This window comes from Castanea sativa, chromosome 2, assembly GCF_040712315.1.
Source record: "Castanea sativa cultivar Marrone di Chiusa Pesio chromosome 2, ASM4071231v1".
In the NCBI taxonomy this organism is placed as follows: Eukaryota; Viridiplantae; Streptophyta; class Magnoliopsida; order Fagales; family Fagaceae; genus Castanea; species Castanea sativa.
This window is the reverse complement of record NC_134014.1, coordinates 272,062-290,554: the sequence shown is the minus strand read 5'-3', so window position 1 is coordinate 290,554 and position 18,493 is coordinate 272,062. Positions and strand designations below refer to the sequence as shown.

The following is an 18,493-nucleotide window of genomic DNA, read 5'->3' as shown; positions in this document are numbered from 1 at the left end:
AGTAGGACTAGTTAAGATGAAATTGAGAAGAAAAGAGGTGGATGATGATGATGCTGTCGGTGCCACCATGGCAGATGACGTGTACCTCTCCGCTACATCTTAAGTGGTATGCCGAGTTGGTCCACTGCTCCACACGTAGGGATATTTGGATAGTGTTTTTGCTAAATTAGGAGGGAATGTGTTTTAATTAGCTCACTAGTAATGTATTTGATAATTGAATAAAATATTTGAAATTTAATTTTTGTTTAAATTAAATACCGATTGGTGTCTTGGTTTGATAATAAAAAATTATCATAAAAAAACGAACTCTATAGATTGAAACCATTTACAAAAAAAAAAATTAAAAGGCAGAGCTTGAGTCTAATGCACTGTTCTAATGATACATGATACTACACTTATTTTTTCATAAAAAAAAATATTAAAGTATTAGACCCAAGCTAAGTAAAAAAATAAAAACATATTTGGCGGGATACTTAGACAAGTCTACACCCGTTCAAGGTTCCAAAAATATAAAACGTTAATTGATATTTATTATCAAATCAAGAAACTAATTAAGTTTAACGTATACAAGATTTAAACTAAAAATCATTCATATGTCAACATAAAATTTTGTAAGTTGATTTAACTAGAACACCCAAGATCCCCAAAAATACATGTTTTGACGGCAATGCTAATAAGTAAAAAGAAAAGGAAAAAAGCTTCCATTATCACTAGGCAATTTGTGCATTTACCGGCTTTTATATGTGTGTGTATATATATATATATATATATATATATATATATATATATATATATATATGCTTCAAGTGAATCTACACAGGTAATGACGAATTTAAGTAGTGGGGCTAGGAGGGGTAACGAAAGTGCAACTTAAGAAGTAGTAGACATGTGAAGAAATCAATTTTAAGAAGGTTTCTCAATCCTAGGCTCCATGTTAACATTAAACCTCTTACTGCCTATAATTCCATTATCAGGCTTGTTGAGAATCCCACGTTGATAGAAATACCAACAATCCAATTTCCTAAATGGTCTCTTAAGAATATAATACCACTGTTTTCAGACTCGGACTGGGAGGTCGGACCGTGAAAATCAGGAACCAAGATGAAAATCGGTTTTTTAAGCATAAAGAACTGGATTTTTTGTTAATTCTGTGAACCCCTAAAATCAGGATTGGACCGCACGAACCGGTGGCAAGAACCATGCGGTCCAGCCCCTTAGTAATTTTTTTAAATTTATTTTATAAAAAACAACTTAACACAATTTTATTCTACTTAATTAAATTATCCATCTCTTACAAGGAATAAAAAAAATTATAATTAAAATCATTCAAAGATATTCAACTTTACTTCAAAAATTAATCATAAATTTTAATGTTTTCATAGCTATTATTTTATTTTATTAACTTTCTTATTTAATTATTAAATATATGCTTGAAAATCATTAAATTTCCCTCGCATATATAGATATATTAGTCAATTTTGCTAGTTTTATAAATTTAATATCTATATTTAGGTTTTAATTAATTATTAGATTAATTATGACATCATCACAGTTTGACCCCGATTCAACTTCGGTTCGACCTCAAAAATCTTGAACCTCTCCATTTTACGGTTCAATGAACGGTCCGGTTTTCAAAACCATGTATAATACCACCAACCCTTGAAGGACCTAGATTTTCTTTCTTAACTGAGGAAAGGATCAAAGGAAATCCAATTTAATTGTTTGGTAATAATAAAGCTCATGTTGTAAGCGTAAGAGTTTTCACTACTAGAATGGATAATGTTATGAATGAGTTAAGGATAGGGGTATTCATGAAACCACATGATAGCATTTAAATTGACCAAAATTTCCTGCAAAATAAAATCATACAAAACTATACCGAATTGCACCCATATATATATATGTGTGTGTGTGTGTGTGTGTGTATTTTATATTATATATATATATATATATATATATATATATATATATATATATATGATGATATGCTGAAATCATCAGTGAGTTGTAGACTCCAAATTGCTCTAATGGGTACCTGTGAATAAGAGCAAAAGGGCCCAACAAAAGGCACCAGCATGGTATTGGCCAAAAACCCTCCAAAGGTCAAGTTCGTAAATGAGAAACCTCTAAGAACTCTGTAGTGAGAGAGTTAGGGAATTTCTGCATACCTGAGGAAAGAGGAGGTCTGAAGCATATATAGTGGCGAATAGTGAATTGAGATCCCTTAGAAGTCGTGATCTTTCCTTGTGGAAGATATTTGGTGTTAGGGTTTCCGTGATTCCATGGTGTCTTTCCATACAAGAAAAACATGTGAGCGTGATAAGGCCTTGGTACATGATGCGGAAGATATTTCCATACATGAGTATTTGTGGGAATCACACATGACCACGTTGTACCCGTCGGTCCTATGGTCGACCATTGTTTCCAATCTTCTCGTCGTTATGCTATGTACCTGTTAGCTTTGGTGGCGTTATGCCTTGACAATGCCATCGGCTCATTAAGAATCCTTTGTCATCTTTTTGTGAAGTTGACGACCCTGTAGAGGCTGTCCACCCTCCTTGCCTTTTGCCTATAGGCCAATTTTATCTGTCAATAATACCCCCATCAATATATATAAATTATATGAACTACATGTTGATTGCTTAATCTTTAAAATATAAAAGCTGAAGTTTTTCACATCTAAAGACTTGTTGGGCTACTATTAATTAGTTCAAAATAAAGAAAAACTAACTCACCATTTTAAAAATTAGCCCCAAAAAAGGAAAAACCAGCACAAAATTTTGAAAATATATAGCCTAAAACCACCTAAATTGCATTGTGATATACGGTATTAAACTACACCTTACATGTGACCTGGTCAATTGAGACTATTTATGGTGGTTGTTGTTGTTGTTGTATTTTTTTTCTTGGTTTAATATAGTTGCAGTGGGCCATGGGTATTTGTGAGGGCTACGGGTTTTTGTGGCAATGGCTAGTTGCTTTGGTTGTGGTTTTTATTTGATTGAGGTTTTAAGAAGGCTTGTGGTGATGGTGCTTGGGTAGTGTTTGGTTGTGATTTTAGCTGTTGGTTGTGGGTTTGTGGAGGTGGTTGTTGGTGGGTTGTGCAAGGTGGCTACTTTAGAGAGAGAGAGAGAGAGAGAGAGATGAATTAAAAAATGAATAATATTTAGTTGTGATGTGAAAAAAAGAGATGAGATATAGAATGAATTGTGAAATAGTGAGTTAAAATAAATAAATTAGTTTTTTGGGTGCTAAAAGCTCAATCTTTTTGGAAATACAAGTTTTTTTTTCTTAGTTGAGTTCTTGAATGTAATGGCAGGTTCTCTCACCCTGTTTTCGTACTGCTTTCTCACCCTTTTTATACTTAGGGTCCAGTTAATGTGTGCCCTTAGAGCACACATTAAGCCATCTATTTTTAGGAACATTTTATGGGGAATTGAAAAAGTTATAAATTCTTTTCAATTTTCGATAAAACTTTTTTTAAAAATAGTATACTATTGTGTGCCTTTAGGACACATGTTAGTAAAATCCATAATAAATTATAGAAGTTTTATACTCCAGTCAGTTATCACCATATTTGACAGGAGTTCAAAAATGGGCAAGAAGTGTGTGTGTGTTTTCAAGACTTGTAGTAGAAGAGGGCTTTGTATGGGAAGTATTTGCGCATTTTATTTAATTTATGATTATTATGAGATGCTATGCTAGTGTTCAGGTATATGCTCTCTCGTGAAGCAAAGCCAACACAACACTTTGCCCTGTTTCAAGATTTAACTCGTAGTTCAAGAAAAATTAATGTGAGCCAAAGATGGAGTGCGAATACTATAAGAGATCATGTGAGGAAGATGCAAAACTGGAAAAGAGCACTATGAGAGCTAACACGAGAGAGCATGCTAGAGGAGTGTCCAGCCTTGGTGGTTGGAGTGGTGCGGAGAAGGGAAGGCAAAGGTCGTACAAGGACAAGCTCATTGGATCCATTCCTGGTGCTTATGCTCAGGTTTTTGACTTTGCTGTCAACTTAGAAGCAAATGCAGATTCCAATGATGACACGACTGAGCTAGTGGAAGGGATGGCTGCGGCCAAGTTTTCCAAAGCCACCAAGCTAAGAATAAGGAAGCGATGGTCGACTGCGCTCATTATTAAGGTCTTTGGTAGATCGGTGGGTTATCATTTCCTGCTTAACCGAGTGATGAGCATGTGGAAACCAAGTGGTAGAATGGACTGTATCGATTTGGGGAAGGACTTTTACTTAACCATGTTTGAAGAGAAAGAAGACTATGATAAGGTATTGAAAGGGGGGTTTATCGGGGAAAGCTTCATCACCATCAGGGCGTGGGAACCTGATTTCCACCCCTTCTCCACCAACCTGTCGGCGGTGGCGCTATGGGTGAGACTTCCAAAACTACCCATTGAGTACTATGATGAAGAAGCCTTGCATGATATCGATAGTGCCATCGGTCCAGTGCTAAGGGTAGATGTGAACACTATCACGAAAACAAGGAGGTTTGCTCGCATTTGTGTTTAGGTTGATGTAAACAAACCCCTTGTCAGAACAATTGTCATTGGGAGCAAAATGCAACGAGTTGTCTATGAAGGGGTCAGTTCTATGTGCTTCTTTTGTGGACGACTGGGGCATAGGAGAACGGACTGCCAATACACTCCCTAACCACCACCAATTAGCCCTGAATCATAGAAAGTAGCAGAGGAAGGTGTGCTTTCCGATGACGAAACTGAGGAAGATAAGACTGGGGATGCTGCTTATGGGCCATAGACTTTAGTCACACACAAGAAACATGGGCTGAAGCCCAAGAAGTTAGAAACTAAAGTCTCTCCTAATGGGACAACAAGCACCGGTTAGTTGAAATTGGACCAGGAGAAGCTCAATCCGGTTGATCTCTAACTAGATTCCCCCAAAGTCTTGGATAACCACGCCTCAAATAGGCCTAATTATAGCTACAAGACCCCCCCCCCCAAGACTCTGAACCCACAGGCGACTTGGGCCCCACCCACGAAAATTCTCCAAAGACTTTTGGTAGAGATGATTCAATTGTTTTGAGTGCGACAGCTTGGCATGATTTAGAGGTGCAGTATACGCCACGAAAAAGGATTAGTAGGAAAGCACGTGGGTCAAGAGCAACCCTTAAAGTGGTTTTGTATGGAGTATCTAAAGGGAAGAATATGAAGAAAGGCGATGTTTTACCTGCTAGAGATTTTTCCATGAGTAAACTTTTCAAAAAGCTGACCTTTAGTTTGATCTCCTCTAAGGATGAGCTCAATGGAGAAGGGAAAGACATGTGCATTGAATCAACCAAGCCAATGGATAGGGACTCCCCTCTTGTGATGGTAATGACCAAACCCATGTTGCATCCCTCTCACATCCAAGCTAATTATAGTCAAGAGAAATACCCACACCAAGGAAATAATATCCCTAGTGCCTCCATGCTCAACCTTACTCGGATTGGTCCCAATGGCAAGGAGAACTGGGATCAGGATCAAGGAAATGAGACTGATGGAAAAAGTAGGGATTGGAAACCCCCAAATGGGGGAGCAAAGTTAGGTGTAGACACCAATAAAGGGTCCCAACTTGATGCGAAGGTCCTTCGTGAACACGATGAAAGTCCTAGAGCTCATTGCAATGCATATGCTTGGGGAAGCAGTACTCAACCCAGTCTTGAAAAAGACAGGAAGGATAGTGGACAAGTAGGGGGATCAGACCCTAAGTTTTAATTTCTCCCCGCCCTCCCCAGCTTTTTGATGAAGATCATGGTCTGGAACTGCAGAAGGGCTCTTAGCCCAAATTTTTGTAAAATTATTATGACGAAGGATAATAATCCAGACATTTTTATTGTCACTGAGACGAAAGTTGGTGGAGATAGAGCTAAGGAAATCACAAATAAACTCCCCTTTGATGGAGCTATGCACACAGATACCATAGGCTATACAGGGGGCCTCTGGCTCTTATGGAACTCGACAGTAGTGGAAGTGGAGCCCATTGCAACAATGGAGCAAGAAATCCATGCCATTATTAAGGTTAGTAGCTCAAACCTAACTTCGCTCCTCTCTGCTGTTTATGCAAGCCCTAGGTTCCATGAATGCACTGCCCTTTGGGGAAACCTTGAGATAGTAGCCTCAAACCATAATTTGCCTTGGAATATGATGGGGGATTTTAATGAGGTTTTGCTGAGTAATGAAAAATTTGGGGGTCACCCAGCTAACACCAAAAGAGCCTTGAGATTTCAAGAATGCCTAGATGCTTGTAATATGATAGACATGGGGTTTAGTGGTGCCAAATACACCTGGTCCATATATGAGAGGGGTAGCTGAACTTTTTCAGGAACTATTAGATAGAAGCTTCTGTAATCCCAGCTGGAGAGTCTTATACCCTGAAGCAAATGTTAGCCACCTCACAAGATTAAGCTCCGACCATTGCCCAATTCTGATCGAATTGGATAGGAGTTCTTTAATCAGTCTTCCCAGACCGTTCCGTTTTCAACCAAGATGGCTTTCCCACCCCGAGTTTTCCTAACTAGTGAGAGAGAGTTGGGGTGATTTTGCCACTCTTGACACAGCAGTAGCCTCCTTCACCACTAAGGCCAAGATCTGGAATAAGGAAGTGTTCGGTAACATTTTCTCTAGAAAAAGGAAAATTGAAGCCAGACTTAGAGGAATTCAAATAGCCCTTAGTAACAGACCCTCTCAATCCTTGGTTGACTTGGAAAATGACCTGAGGGGGGAATATGCTGAAGTTTTTAGAATTGAAGAAGAATTCTGGTTTATGAAGTCTAGGGTTGAGGTGCCGGTTAATGGAGATAGTAATACTTCCTTTTATCACACGTCCACGATTACTCGAAGGATAAGAAACAAAATTGTTAACCTTCGGGATGGTAATGGTGATTGGATTGGCAATGACACGGATGTAGCAAAGCATGTAAGGGATGGTTTTATTGCTTTCTACACTACGGGTAAGGTGACCAGTTTCAGGATGACTTGGCAGATTCCTAGCTAGCAAGTCTGTCTCTCTAATGAAGACTATGCTTGCCTCTCAGAACCTATCTCTGACCAAGAAATTAAAAATTCCATTTGGTCTATGAAACTATTCAAGGCTCTAGAGCCAAATGGACTGCAAGCCGGTTTTTTCCATAGGTTTTGGCTTTTGGTGAGCAGCTCTGTTATTAAGGCAGTCCAAGGTGTTTTTCATAGTGGGAAAGTTTCGAAAAATCTCAAAAAAGCGCTCATAAGTCTTATTCCCAAGTGTTCGGGTGCTGATTGTTTGAGCAGTTACAAACCTATCAGTCTATGTAACACTGTCTATAAGGCTGTCTCAAAGGTCATCGTAGCCAGACTAAGACCTTACCTCAATTACTCGAAGGATAAGAAACAAAATTGTTGGCCTTCGGGATGGTAATGGTGATTGGATTGGCAATGAAACTGATGTAGCAAAGCATGTAAGTGATGGTTTTATTGCTCTTTACACTACGGGTAAGGTACCAGTTTCAGGAGGACTTGACAGATTCCTAGTTGGCAAGTCTATCTCTCTGATGAAGACTGTGCCTGACTCTCAAAACCTATCTCTAACCAAGAAATTAAAAATGCCATCTGGTCTATGAAACCCTTTAAGGCTCTAGGGCCGGATGGACTGCATGCGGGTTTTTTCCAAAGGTTTTGGCTTTTGGTGAGAAAGTTCTATTATTGAGGTAGTCCAAGGTGTTTTTCATAGTGGGAAAGTTCTGAAAAATCTCAGCAAAACGCTTATAACTCTCATTCCCAAGCGTCCTGGTGCTGATTATTTGAGCAGTTACAGACCTATCAATCTATGTAACACTGTCTATAAGGCTGTCTCAAAGGTCATCGTAGCCAGACTAAGACCTTACCTCACTGATTTGGTGTCTCCCATGCAAACGGCCTTTGTCCCAGGGAGTAAGTGTATTGATAATATAGTCATTGTCCAAGAGATCCTTCACTCAATGAGTAGAAACAAAGGAAGTTCATGTCAAATGACGATTAAAATCGATTTAGAGAAAGCCTATGATAGGCTTGAATGGAGTTTTATTCGAGATACTCTGGCTCTCTTCAAGGTCCCAAATTTCCTTCTCAATGTTATAATGAGCTGCATCACTTCCTCTAGTATTGTTGTTTTGTTCAATGGAGGAGCCTTGGAGGATTTTAGACCTATAAGGGGGATTAGACAGGGCAATCCTCTATCACCTTACGTATTTATCATGTGCATGGAGGTGCTTGGTTTTCTCATTAAGGATAAGTGTGACTCAAAGCTGTGGAATTCGGTTAAAGCTTCTTGAGGGGGTCTGACTTTTTCGCATTTATTCTTTGCGGATGACCTTGTTTTGTTTGGGAAAGCTGATATAAAGAACTGTCAAAGTATGAAAGATGCTTTGGATGTATTTTGTGGCTTATCCGGGGAGAAAGTGAGCCTTAGTAAATCAAGGGTGTATTTCTCACCTAATGTTCCTACTGAAAAAAGGGTAGAATTATGCTCCTGCCTTGAGCTCCATTCCACTCCAAATCTTGGAAAATACTTGGGATTCCCTTTGAAACAACATGGCTCCTCAAAGCATGATTTTGACTTCGTTATTGAATGAGTCCAAAGTAAGTTGGTCGGCTGGAAGGCTCACCTCCTCTCCTTTGCTGGTAGAGTAGTTCTGACCTAATTAGTCCTTTCAGCCATCCCTGCGTATGTTATGCAGGGGCGATGCTCCCGAGGAAAACCATTGAAGCAATCGATTGAGTGAGTAGAAACTTCATATGGAGGTCGACTGAAGACAAAAGGAAACTGCACATAGTCAGCTGGGATAAGATAACACATCCGAGGAAAGAAGGGAGGGCTAGGTTTAACTACAGCCAAACCAAAAAACTTAGCACTCCTAGCTAAGCTAAATTGGCGGATGAAGACAGAGGAGGACCAACCTTGGGCTAAGGTCTTGAGGCTTAAATATGCAAATCCTAATAGATGTTGCTCTAGAACTTGGGCGGGTATCAAGAGAGGAAAGCATATCTTTGAGCAAGAAACCATGCAATGTGGGGTTTGACAGTGGGCTTAGTTTTTGGCTTGACAAATGGCTAATTGAAGGTGAGCTTCGGTCTCTGATATCAGGCCCTCTGCAAAGGGATGAGGACAAGCTAAAAATTAGTGATATGGTGCACGAGGGACGATGGAATGTTAACCTTTGCTCCTTCATTCTTCCCCCAGAGTTACTTCTCCGCATTAGAGCTGTTCCTACCCCCAAAACAGCCAATCTCAAGGACACTATCAGTTGGGGGCTGTCACCCTCAGGAGATTTCGAAGCAAAATCTGCCTATAGGATTGCAAAGGGGTGTGGGAACTTAGCTCCTAGTTTCGCAGGTCAATGGATTTGGAGGACTGACACCCTCCCAAAAATCCAATGTTTTGTGTGGAAATGTTTTCTGCATAGTCTGCCGGTTAGAGATATTCTGATGAAAAGAGGCATTAGGGAGGTCAACACTTGTGAGCTTTGCAACCAAGGAAGTGAAACTACCATCCATGTGCTTCGGGATTGTGAGTTTGCAAAAAACTTTTGGATGGGCCTAAGGTACCTGAGATGTGATGAGAGATTTTTTGAGCTTGGCATCTGTCTTTGGCTGAAAGAGAATTTGCATACTGGACAAAAGGCCGAGGAAAACTCCATTCCTTGGAATATATTCTTTGCGTTTGGTATTTGGAGTCATTGGAACCATTGAAATAGAAAAATTTTCAAGCGGACTGAACCTAATCCCAGGTTTGTTGTGGAGGTGAAGAATGTGGCTTTTAATTACTTCCAACAGCTTGTGGTCCTGTTATGGTTAGATGGACCAAACCTGATGAGAACTGACACAAGCTTAACATGGATGGTTCGGCTATTGGGAATCCTGGTATTGTAGGAGGAGGAGGTGTTATTCGCGATTATAATGGGCAGTGGATCTTTGGTTTCGCCAGAGCAATCGGTATAGCCAGTAGTGTTGAAGCAGAGCTATGGGCCCTTAGAAATGGGTTGTAAACATGCATTAACTTGAATCTCACAGCGGTAGAAGTGGAGATGGACGCAAAAATTGTATTGGGATGGCTCTCGGGCCAACACAATGCTAACAGAGCCCACTCTTTTCTCATCGCTGATTGTAGGAATCTCCTTGACAGGATCCTCAAAGTGAAGATGCTGCACTGCTACAGAGAAGGCAACCAATGCGCAAACAAGTTGGCTAGAATTGGTGGAGCACAGCAGGAAGTTTTTAAAACGTTTCTTTCTCCCCCATCTGATGTTGGTCTTTTATTGTACTTTGATGAAATTGGCGTGTGTCATGAGCGTCTTCGCTCAGACTTTGTTTCCTAGTTTTAATTAATTCACTCTGCTTACCCAAAAAAAAAAAAAAAAAAAAAAGCTCTCTCGCTCCCCAAATTAAAAAGAAAAAAGAAAAAAGAAAAAAAGTATATGCTCTCTCTCAATTCACACGTCAGTAAATGCAAAATAGTAAAAATATAATTGACAAAAATATCTATAAAAAAGTGGGACCCAAATTACAAAATGCGTATAACTCAAAATGCACACTCTTTGAGCTCGGATGAAACTCAAAGCCAATGAACACGAAACACGTCATCAAGTTAACTTTACTAAAACTAAAGTCTAGATAGGAGGCAGAGGCAGGCAAGCTTAACTAAGCTCATAGTCATAAGTCATAGGATAGGAGGACTCCTTGTTGCTCCTCAATCCTCCCTCATAACATAACTGGGCGACATATTCGAAGTTCCAACACTTCGCAATCTCCGCCTCTCCTTTTCTCTTTTAAATTAGCTACACAGAGACACTGAAACACACACGACTCTGCCTTCGTTCCCTTCCAATTCCGAACACACACACACTCTCTCTCTCTCTCTCTCTCTTTGATTTCTGTGTTTGTTTCACATTTCCGGATTAAAACACGAAACACCATGTCGCAGTCGCAGTCGCAGTCGCTCCACCTCTTCAACCATGCATCCACACCCAACCTCACTTTCCCCAACACCAAACAATGCTATTCTTACCTCCCTAAACCCTCCACCACCTACTACAATCGCCGCTTCCCTCTCATCTCAATCAGAGCCTCCTCAGATCTCGACTCATCTTCCCCACTCCTTGTCTCCGATAACGGCAATCGCGCCGTATTCTCTCGTGAGGAGGAGTACCCAGTGGCTGCGGGTTCCATAGAAGTGGACGCCGTCACTGAGACGGAGCTCAAAGAGAACGGGTTCAGGAGCACCCGACGGACCAAGCTGGTGTGCACCATCGGACCCTCCACCTGTGGATTCGACCAGTTGGAGTCCTTGGCCGTTGGCGGAATGAACGTCGCCCGCATCAACATGTGCCACGGTACCCGTGATTGGCACCGCCAAGTCATCCAGCTCGTTCGCAGGCTCAACGAAGAGAAAGGCTATGCCGTTGCCATCATGATGGACACTGAGGGCAGTGAAATCCACATGGGTGATCTCGGCGGCTCTTCTTCCGCCAAAGCTGAGGTGTCTCTCTCTCTATCTCTCATAATCTCAATTTTTGTCATTTCTTTTTGCTCATAATTGAACTTTGTTAAGATAATAAAAACGATGATGGATGAACTTGATACATTTATTATACACATTTGGTCCTTAAAGTGTTCACCCCATCAATTGTATTACTCAGTCCATGAAGTATAAAGTGATCTCTTTGACTCCCTTAGATAATATAGTCAAACTCAAAACCAATCACTATAACTTTCTTAGAGACTGAAAGTGATCACTTTACACTTCATCCGCCAAATTGCTCACGGGCTAAACTTATAAAGGGACCAACCATGTATTTTGACTTCTTAAATATTTCAATGAACAAATTACAATATATTTACATTTCAAAGACAAAAATTGAGCTTGGGCCTTCAACTTTTACAGTTGAAAGCAAATATTCCAGCCAAGTTTTTTATTGCTTTTGTTATATTCAAATTCAGAATGTCATAAATTTTCTTATGTGAGCTTAAATAAAGCTAATTTCATTTCAGCACCTTTTCTTTTTTTAAATTTTTTGATAAGTGAGCTAATTTCAGCACTTGTTTTGAGTTTTGCAGAGAGGCAGATGTGTTGATGTGTGTTTAGCTGTAACGCGGCCACATCTATCCCTCCTGTCATTGCCCTTTTATTTATAGTGTTCTATTCAATAGACTCTTACCAAAACAGTCTTTTCTTTTAATTTTTTTTTTTTTAAAGATGGCCTAGATATTGGAAAAACATGTGTGAAATTTGTTACTTGTTGTGCCAATTCAATGTGTCTGAGGTGAACATATAAAATTCTTGTATTTATCTTTTTGAGGATGTAGATTTGCACTAATACTTGTGAAGCAATCAAACTGCTTCTCATTGTAACATAATGATAAACATCCAATTATGTTGATGGCATTAACCTTTTCATAAAACTACTCTCTTAACCAGTGTTCCTAATGTCTCTGTCCAAAATTTTTGAATGAGATCAAATCATTACGTCTGATTTCTATGGTGCGATATGTACATCATTCTATTGGCCACATTGGAGCTCATTGTGATTGGTCACTCAATATTGGCAGGATGGTGAGATTTGGACTTTTAGTGTCAGAGCTTTTGATTCAACTCTCCCAGAACGCACCATCAATGTGAACTATGAAGGTTTTGCTGAAGGTAATTATCGTAAATATATCTTTTGATTTATGAGAAATGATTTTTCTCTAATGAGTTTGTTATTGCATCGACGTGCATTTAAATAAATCAGTCACTTTTCAACTGTGGTCTAATATGATACAGATGTCAAAGTGGGGGATGACCTCCTGGTGGATGGTGGAATGGTGAGGTTCGAGGTTATAGAGAAGATTGGTCCAGATGTCAAGTGCCAATGTACTGATCCAGGACTGTTGCTCCCCCGGGCTAATTTAACTTTCTGGAGAGATGGGAGTCTGGTCCGAGAACGTAATGCCATGCTTCCCACAATTTCTTCTAAGGTTGGTCCCCCCTCTCCCCACTTCTCTCTTTTTTTTTTCTTTCTCTTTCCTCACAAACTCTAGAGTTCAATGTAATATTATATATTAACTTTAAGGTAAATTGCAAATTACACCTCTAATGTTTGGGGGTGTTTGGATTTTACACTTTGAAGTTTCGGAATTTGAATTTTACTCCCTAAAGTTTGGGGGTGTTTGGGTTTTACACCTGACGTTTTGAAATTTGTATTTTACCCCCTATATTTTAAGAGTGTTTGGATTTTACTCCCTAAAGCTTGGGATTGTTTGGATTTTACAGCTCGAAGTTTTAGAATTTAGGGGTATAACATCAAAACACCCCCAAATTCTAGAGGGTAAAATCTAAGTTCTAAAACGTTAGGGTGTAAAATTCAAACACTATCAAACTTTAGGAGTAAAATCCAAATCTTGAAGAAATTCTGAAACTTTAGGGTGTAAAATACAAACACCGCCAAACTTCAGGGGTAAAATTTATATTTCAAAACTTCAGGATGTAAGATCTAAACACCCCAAACTTTAGGAGTGTAATTTGCAATTTACCCTAAATCTTATGCTAAGTTATGTATAGAAAGGAATAGGAACTACATGTGGAATTAATTACTGAATTCTTCAACTGATTAGAAAAGTATAACAGGCATTTTTCTTGGGGCTACTCTTGGATACGTCATTGCTTTGAACATTGTATTGTACTAAATGGGACAAGGAAATGCATAAAGTAGGATTAATTATTATCATGGTTCTTGTTTGAGTATTTGTCAAGTTAAGTGAGTTAGTACCTAACACACCGTCTTTACTTAACAAAAACAGTTTTTTCAGCTAACATATTATACTGCCACAGTTACTAAGTTTTCCTTTCTCAGCTGTAACCCTAACATTGGTATCTGTAGTCATTTTGATTCTTTGCCTGCTATATATACATTTCATAAAACCTGCAGAGAATTGATTTCTGGGTGCAAGAAAAATATTTAGATTAGTTGTAGTCATTCCTTAATTTGTATTAAACCATCATTGGAAAACTTCCTATTTAGTGAACTGTCTAAACTCTAAACATGAGGGTTTCAAGAGATACTCCAGTCATTCCAGCATCTCTTGTGGTGCCTGGGCACTGGGGTTCAAAGCCCCACCAGCTCCCTTTCCTGTATTTACTATTTAAAAAAAAAAAAAGAAAAAGAAAAAAAAGGAGAAAACTGGTCTAAACGTGAATAAAGCTTTGGTCATTTTAGTAACTGTTCTTGCTTGAGCACATTCAATTGGAGGAATTACTCTGAGCTTTTTGGATAGATGCAGAGTGATCTGAGTTCTTCTCTGTCATTTGTGTAGGCATCAGGTTGTTGAAGTTGTCACTATATGCCCTTGGAGCTTGTTTTGACTTTTAAATGCGTGAAGCAATCTTGATGAGATTCAAGGCTTGGTGTTTTTTTGAGAAAGCTGAATAAATGAATTCAATTTGAAAATGCGCACTCATATACATGGAAAGATACTTCATGGGTTGTTTGGCACCACTTATGTTTTGTATTTGACAAAACTGGGGATACATTTTTTTGTTCTGTTTATATTATATTGTAAACTGGAAAAACATCTATCAATAGCTATTATTATCCATTTTAGAAATAGAAAACGGAAAACATGTTCAATAAGAACGCACATGTTTTTTTGTATGTGACACACACCTGCTCATCTGTGCGAATACTCTCACATTTTTTTTTGTTTGTAAAATTGATCTGCATCACTGCAAAAATTGTGTGGTTTGGTCTTATACTGAAGCTTTGTGTTTATTCAGGATTGGTTGGATATCGATTTTGGGATTGCAGAGGGTGTTGATTTTATTGCTATATCATTTGTCAAGTCTGCTGAAGTGATTAAACATCTTAAAAGCTACATTGCTGCGCGGTCTCGTGATGGGTAAGCTCATTTATTTACATGTAGTATTTTCCACCCAACTGTTTTGATGCCATCAAGAAAACTGTCTGAATCCCTCCACCCTTCCTTTTTCTCTTTTACTCTCTCTTTTTCACCCCAATTTTGACTTAAGATGCACTGCTCATTGTTGGCTCTCTCATATTAGTAAAATATGGCATATTTATACACTCTTAAGTTCATTATAATGAGTAATATTGCAAGTTACAACTTGGTCCCAAGTTGATTAGATGAACGTCGTCCTTTTTGTTTCATATTTTCTATTCTATCAGTATCTTTGGTTCCGCAACAATTGAGATATTATCAATTTTTAGGCTGAGTAGCTAATTTTCTATGTGATAATGCAGTGACATTGCTGTCATTGCAAAGATAGAGAGTATTGACTCACTGAAAAATTTGGAAGAGATCATTCAAGCCTCAGATGGAGCTATGGTAGCAAGGGGAGATCTAGGTGCTCAGATACCACTGGAACAGGTCCCCTCGGCCCAACAAAGGATTGTTCAAGTGTGCAGGCAGCTCAATAAGCCAGTCATTGTTGCTTCTCAGTTACTGGAATCCATGATTGAATACCCTACACCTACCAGAGCTGAAGTGGCTGATGTTTCTGAAGCAGTTAGGCAGCGAGCAGATGCTTTGATGCTCTCTGGTGAGTCTGCCATGGGCCAGTTCCCGGAGAAGGCATTGGCGGTTCTGAGAAGTGTCAGTCTGAGAATAGAGAGGTGGTGGAGGGAGGAGAAACGCCATGAAGCTATGGAACTCCCTGACATTGGATCTTCATTTTCAGACAAAATTTCAGAAGAGATTTGTAGTTCTGCTGCCAAGATGGGTAAGCACTCTTTATATTTCTGTTTATGGATATGGTAAATTAATTTAGCTTGTAAGTGGTCCATACATAGTCCGTGTGTTTGCATGTAATTTACAATAATTGTTGTGTTTTGACTGTATTTTATGTAGTGTAGTAGTTGTTATTGTTTCTTCTTTTAAAACAGTCCCATTTCTAATTTATTTTTCCAAGTAATGATCTGGCCTCTAGTTACAGCTGTAAATTATGTGCTTTAATTTTGTCTAAAACAGAACTAGCTGATTTAATTTTCATAAAAATCTAATGCCCCCTTATTTTTTCCTCTAGTTTTTGACTTTCGTTGATGAATGATGACACTTTTTGCTTTGGTTGGAGATGATAATGAACAATTAAAGATTCTTTATTGTTATCCAATATACTCTTTGTAGTACTGATCCTGCCCTGCCTATCTGGGGCCTATCAGCTAGGTCCTGCCCTGCCTATCAGATGAAAGTGGCATTCTTTGCACGGACTATAGTGTTAGGTAAAATCCTAATGATGGATAATTTGAGGAAGGGACACATCACAGTAGTGGATTGTTGCTACGTGTGCAAAAGAGCTGGGAAATCACAGATCACTTGCTCCCTTCATTTGATGTAGCCAAGGAACTTTGGGATATGATCTTATGTTTGTTGGGGGAGCAGTGGTCATGCTCAGATGACTCGGTGGATTTATCCACTTGTTGAAAAGGAAGTTTTGGTGGGCACCATAATGCAAGCATATGTCATTCCTTTATGCATCGTGTGGTGTATTTGGAAAGAACACAATGTGTGCAGTTTTGAAGATTATGAGAAAAGTCAGAAAACAACTTCAGAGTTAAAGCCGCTACTATTTGCAGGCCCTTTATAATTGGAAAGCTGCCGTTGGCTGTTTTTATTTTTCAAACTTGTTAGAATTTCTTGATTTCTTAGTTTAGTTGTTGATTTTTGGTGCATCTCTTCTATGGTTCCTGTGTAATGGGTTGCACCGTTTTGCTCTCTTAATGAATTTGCGTACTTATAAAAAAAATTCAGTGGACTTACATGGTTTTTGATTTTGCAGCTAATAATTTGGAGGTGGATGCACTTTTTGTCTATACAAAGACAGGCCACATGGCATCTCTCCTCTCACGTTGCCGACCTGACTGCCCAATCTTTGCGTTTACTTCCACAACATCTGTGCGGAGGCGTCTGAATTTACAGTGGGGCCTGATACCTTTCCGTTTAAGCTTCTCTGATGATATGGAAAGCAACCTTAACAAAACATTTTCATTGCTCAAGGCCAGGAACTTAATCAAATCAGGTGACCTTGTCATTGCTGTCTCAGACATGTTACAGTCTATCCAAGTTATGAATGTTCCGTGAAAACTGGAATTTGTTTGGATTGCAAGCACTGTTCCTTCTAAATCATAATATCCGTCTAAACTTCTATATCCTTCACTGTTTGGTCCACAAGTGCTTAGTGCTAGAAAGAAAGAGTGTAATCATGAATCCAGTGCTCTCCTTCCTTGACTTACTCCAGCATTGCTTTTTCCAGTGGCTGCAGTAGAATTTGATTAGGGCTGTGAGTTATATTCCACTTGAGCTCTTTTAGTCTTAAGCAAGTGAGCACTATTTGTACCCCCTGAGTAATTTTGCATAGGCTATTTATCACAAAATGCATTGCTGTATGCCCTAGGTAGATCTCCTGCATCTTTAAATTTTTCCTTTCTGGTTTGTGAAACAATGTAGTGTTTGTATTATTGTATTCTTTTTCAGCTTCAAAAAAGATTTGAAATATGAATCAAGCATCTTCAACAGTAATTTTTGAACTACTGTGCAGGAAAGAAGAGCATAGACTGATCCTCCTCCCCCCCCCCCCACAAAAGGCTTGTTGGAGGAGGAGGGAGAGTAGAGCCTAATTTCGAGCCAAATCTTCTCTACTCTCTCTAAATCCAAACAAACCATAAAAGTTTTAAGGGGAGGAGGTGCCTGTTGAAATGTAACTCATTGGCTGGATTATTATCTTTAGACTAGGATTTCTCTTATGAGGGATGCCGTACTGAGGTGTGGTTTTCTATATGATAGAATTACATCCACCTTAGGTTAGGCGTGAAACAACCTTGTAGAATGCAAATATTTCGACACTTTTTTTGTGTTCAAGAATAAGTAGTTAAAATTTTAGTTTGGTAATGCAGCCTCCATCTCAGTAGGTAACTGCTGCTGTCTGTCTGTCAAAACACACTATAGATTATAGTGAGTAGTAATTATCATTCCGGTGACGTTGCAAGTTTTCGCTGTCATTCGTGTAGGGCTTCTGTCAAGAACTTGATTTGATTCTGGATCTGAATGGGTCCATTCACTTTTCAAACTTGCTTTCAAACCATTAATTTCAGGATTTCATTTTTCTTTCCATCTTGATTCTTGCAAGCTCGTATGCTATGCAAAGTACATTGGGATCATCGTGGACATTTCTGTGTATAAGCTGAGATTTTAAGAGCTCTTTGATTTATTAGAGTCATCTTTGATTTATGTGGAGTATAGATGCTAAGAATATTAACTCATTTTAATCCTTTTTTTTTAATCCATGCCTATTTTTTATCAGATCCAACCCATTTGATTGGCCACACACACACACACACATCAAATTATATAAACAAATGGTTGTACAAACTACAAAATAAACATTAACCTTTAAATTCAAAGAAATCTATTCTATATTTTTATCTACTATAACTGGATAATATTTATTTCAAAAAGTAACTTAACAATTTATCTTCACTCTTAT

The 18,493-nt window shown here is 38.8% G+C and overlaps 2 protein-coding genes across 2 annotated transcripts; both read left to right on the top strand.

The window, feature by feature from the left end:
- The first annotated feature begins 5,811 nt into the window (after window positions 1-5,811).
- Window positions 5,812-8,294, top strand: LOC142624237 (uncharacterized). Its single transcript, XM_075797769.1, has 4 exons — window positions 5,812-6,313; window positions 6,567-6,959; window positions 7,044-7,398; window positions 7,715-8,294. The coding sequence occupies exons 1-4, from the start codon at window positions 5,812-5,814 to the stop codon at window positions 8,292-8,294; spliced, it is 1,830 nt and encodes a 609-aa protein (XP_075653884.1).
- Window positions 8,295-10,661: 2,367 nt separating this feature from the next.
- Window positions 10,662-17,509, top strand: LOC142624581 (pyruvate kinase isozyme A, chloroplastic). Its single transcript, XM_075798192.1, has 6 exons — window positions 10,662-11,497; window positions 12,568-12,658; window positions 12,782-12,975; window positions 14,771-14,892; window positions 15,255-15,733; window positions 16,790-17,509. The coding sequence occupies exons 1-6, from the start codon at window positions 10,934-10,936 to the stop codon at window positions 17,089-17,091; spliced, it is 1,752 nt and encodes a 583-aa protein (XP_075654307.1). The 5' UTR covers window positions 10,662-10,933; the 3' UTR covers window positions 17,092-17,509.
- Window positions 17,510-18,493: the final 984 nt, after the last annotated feature.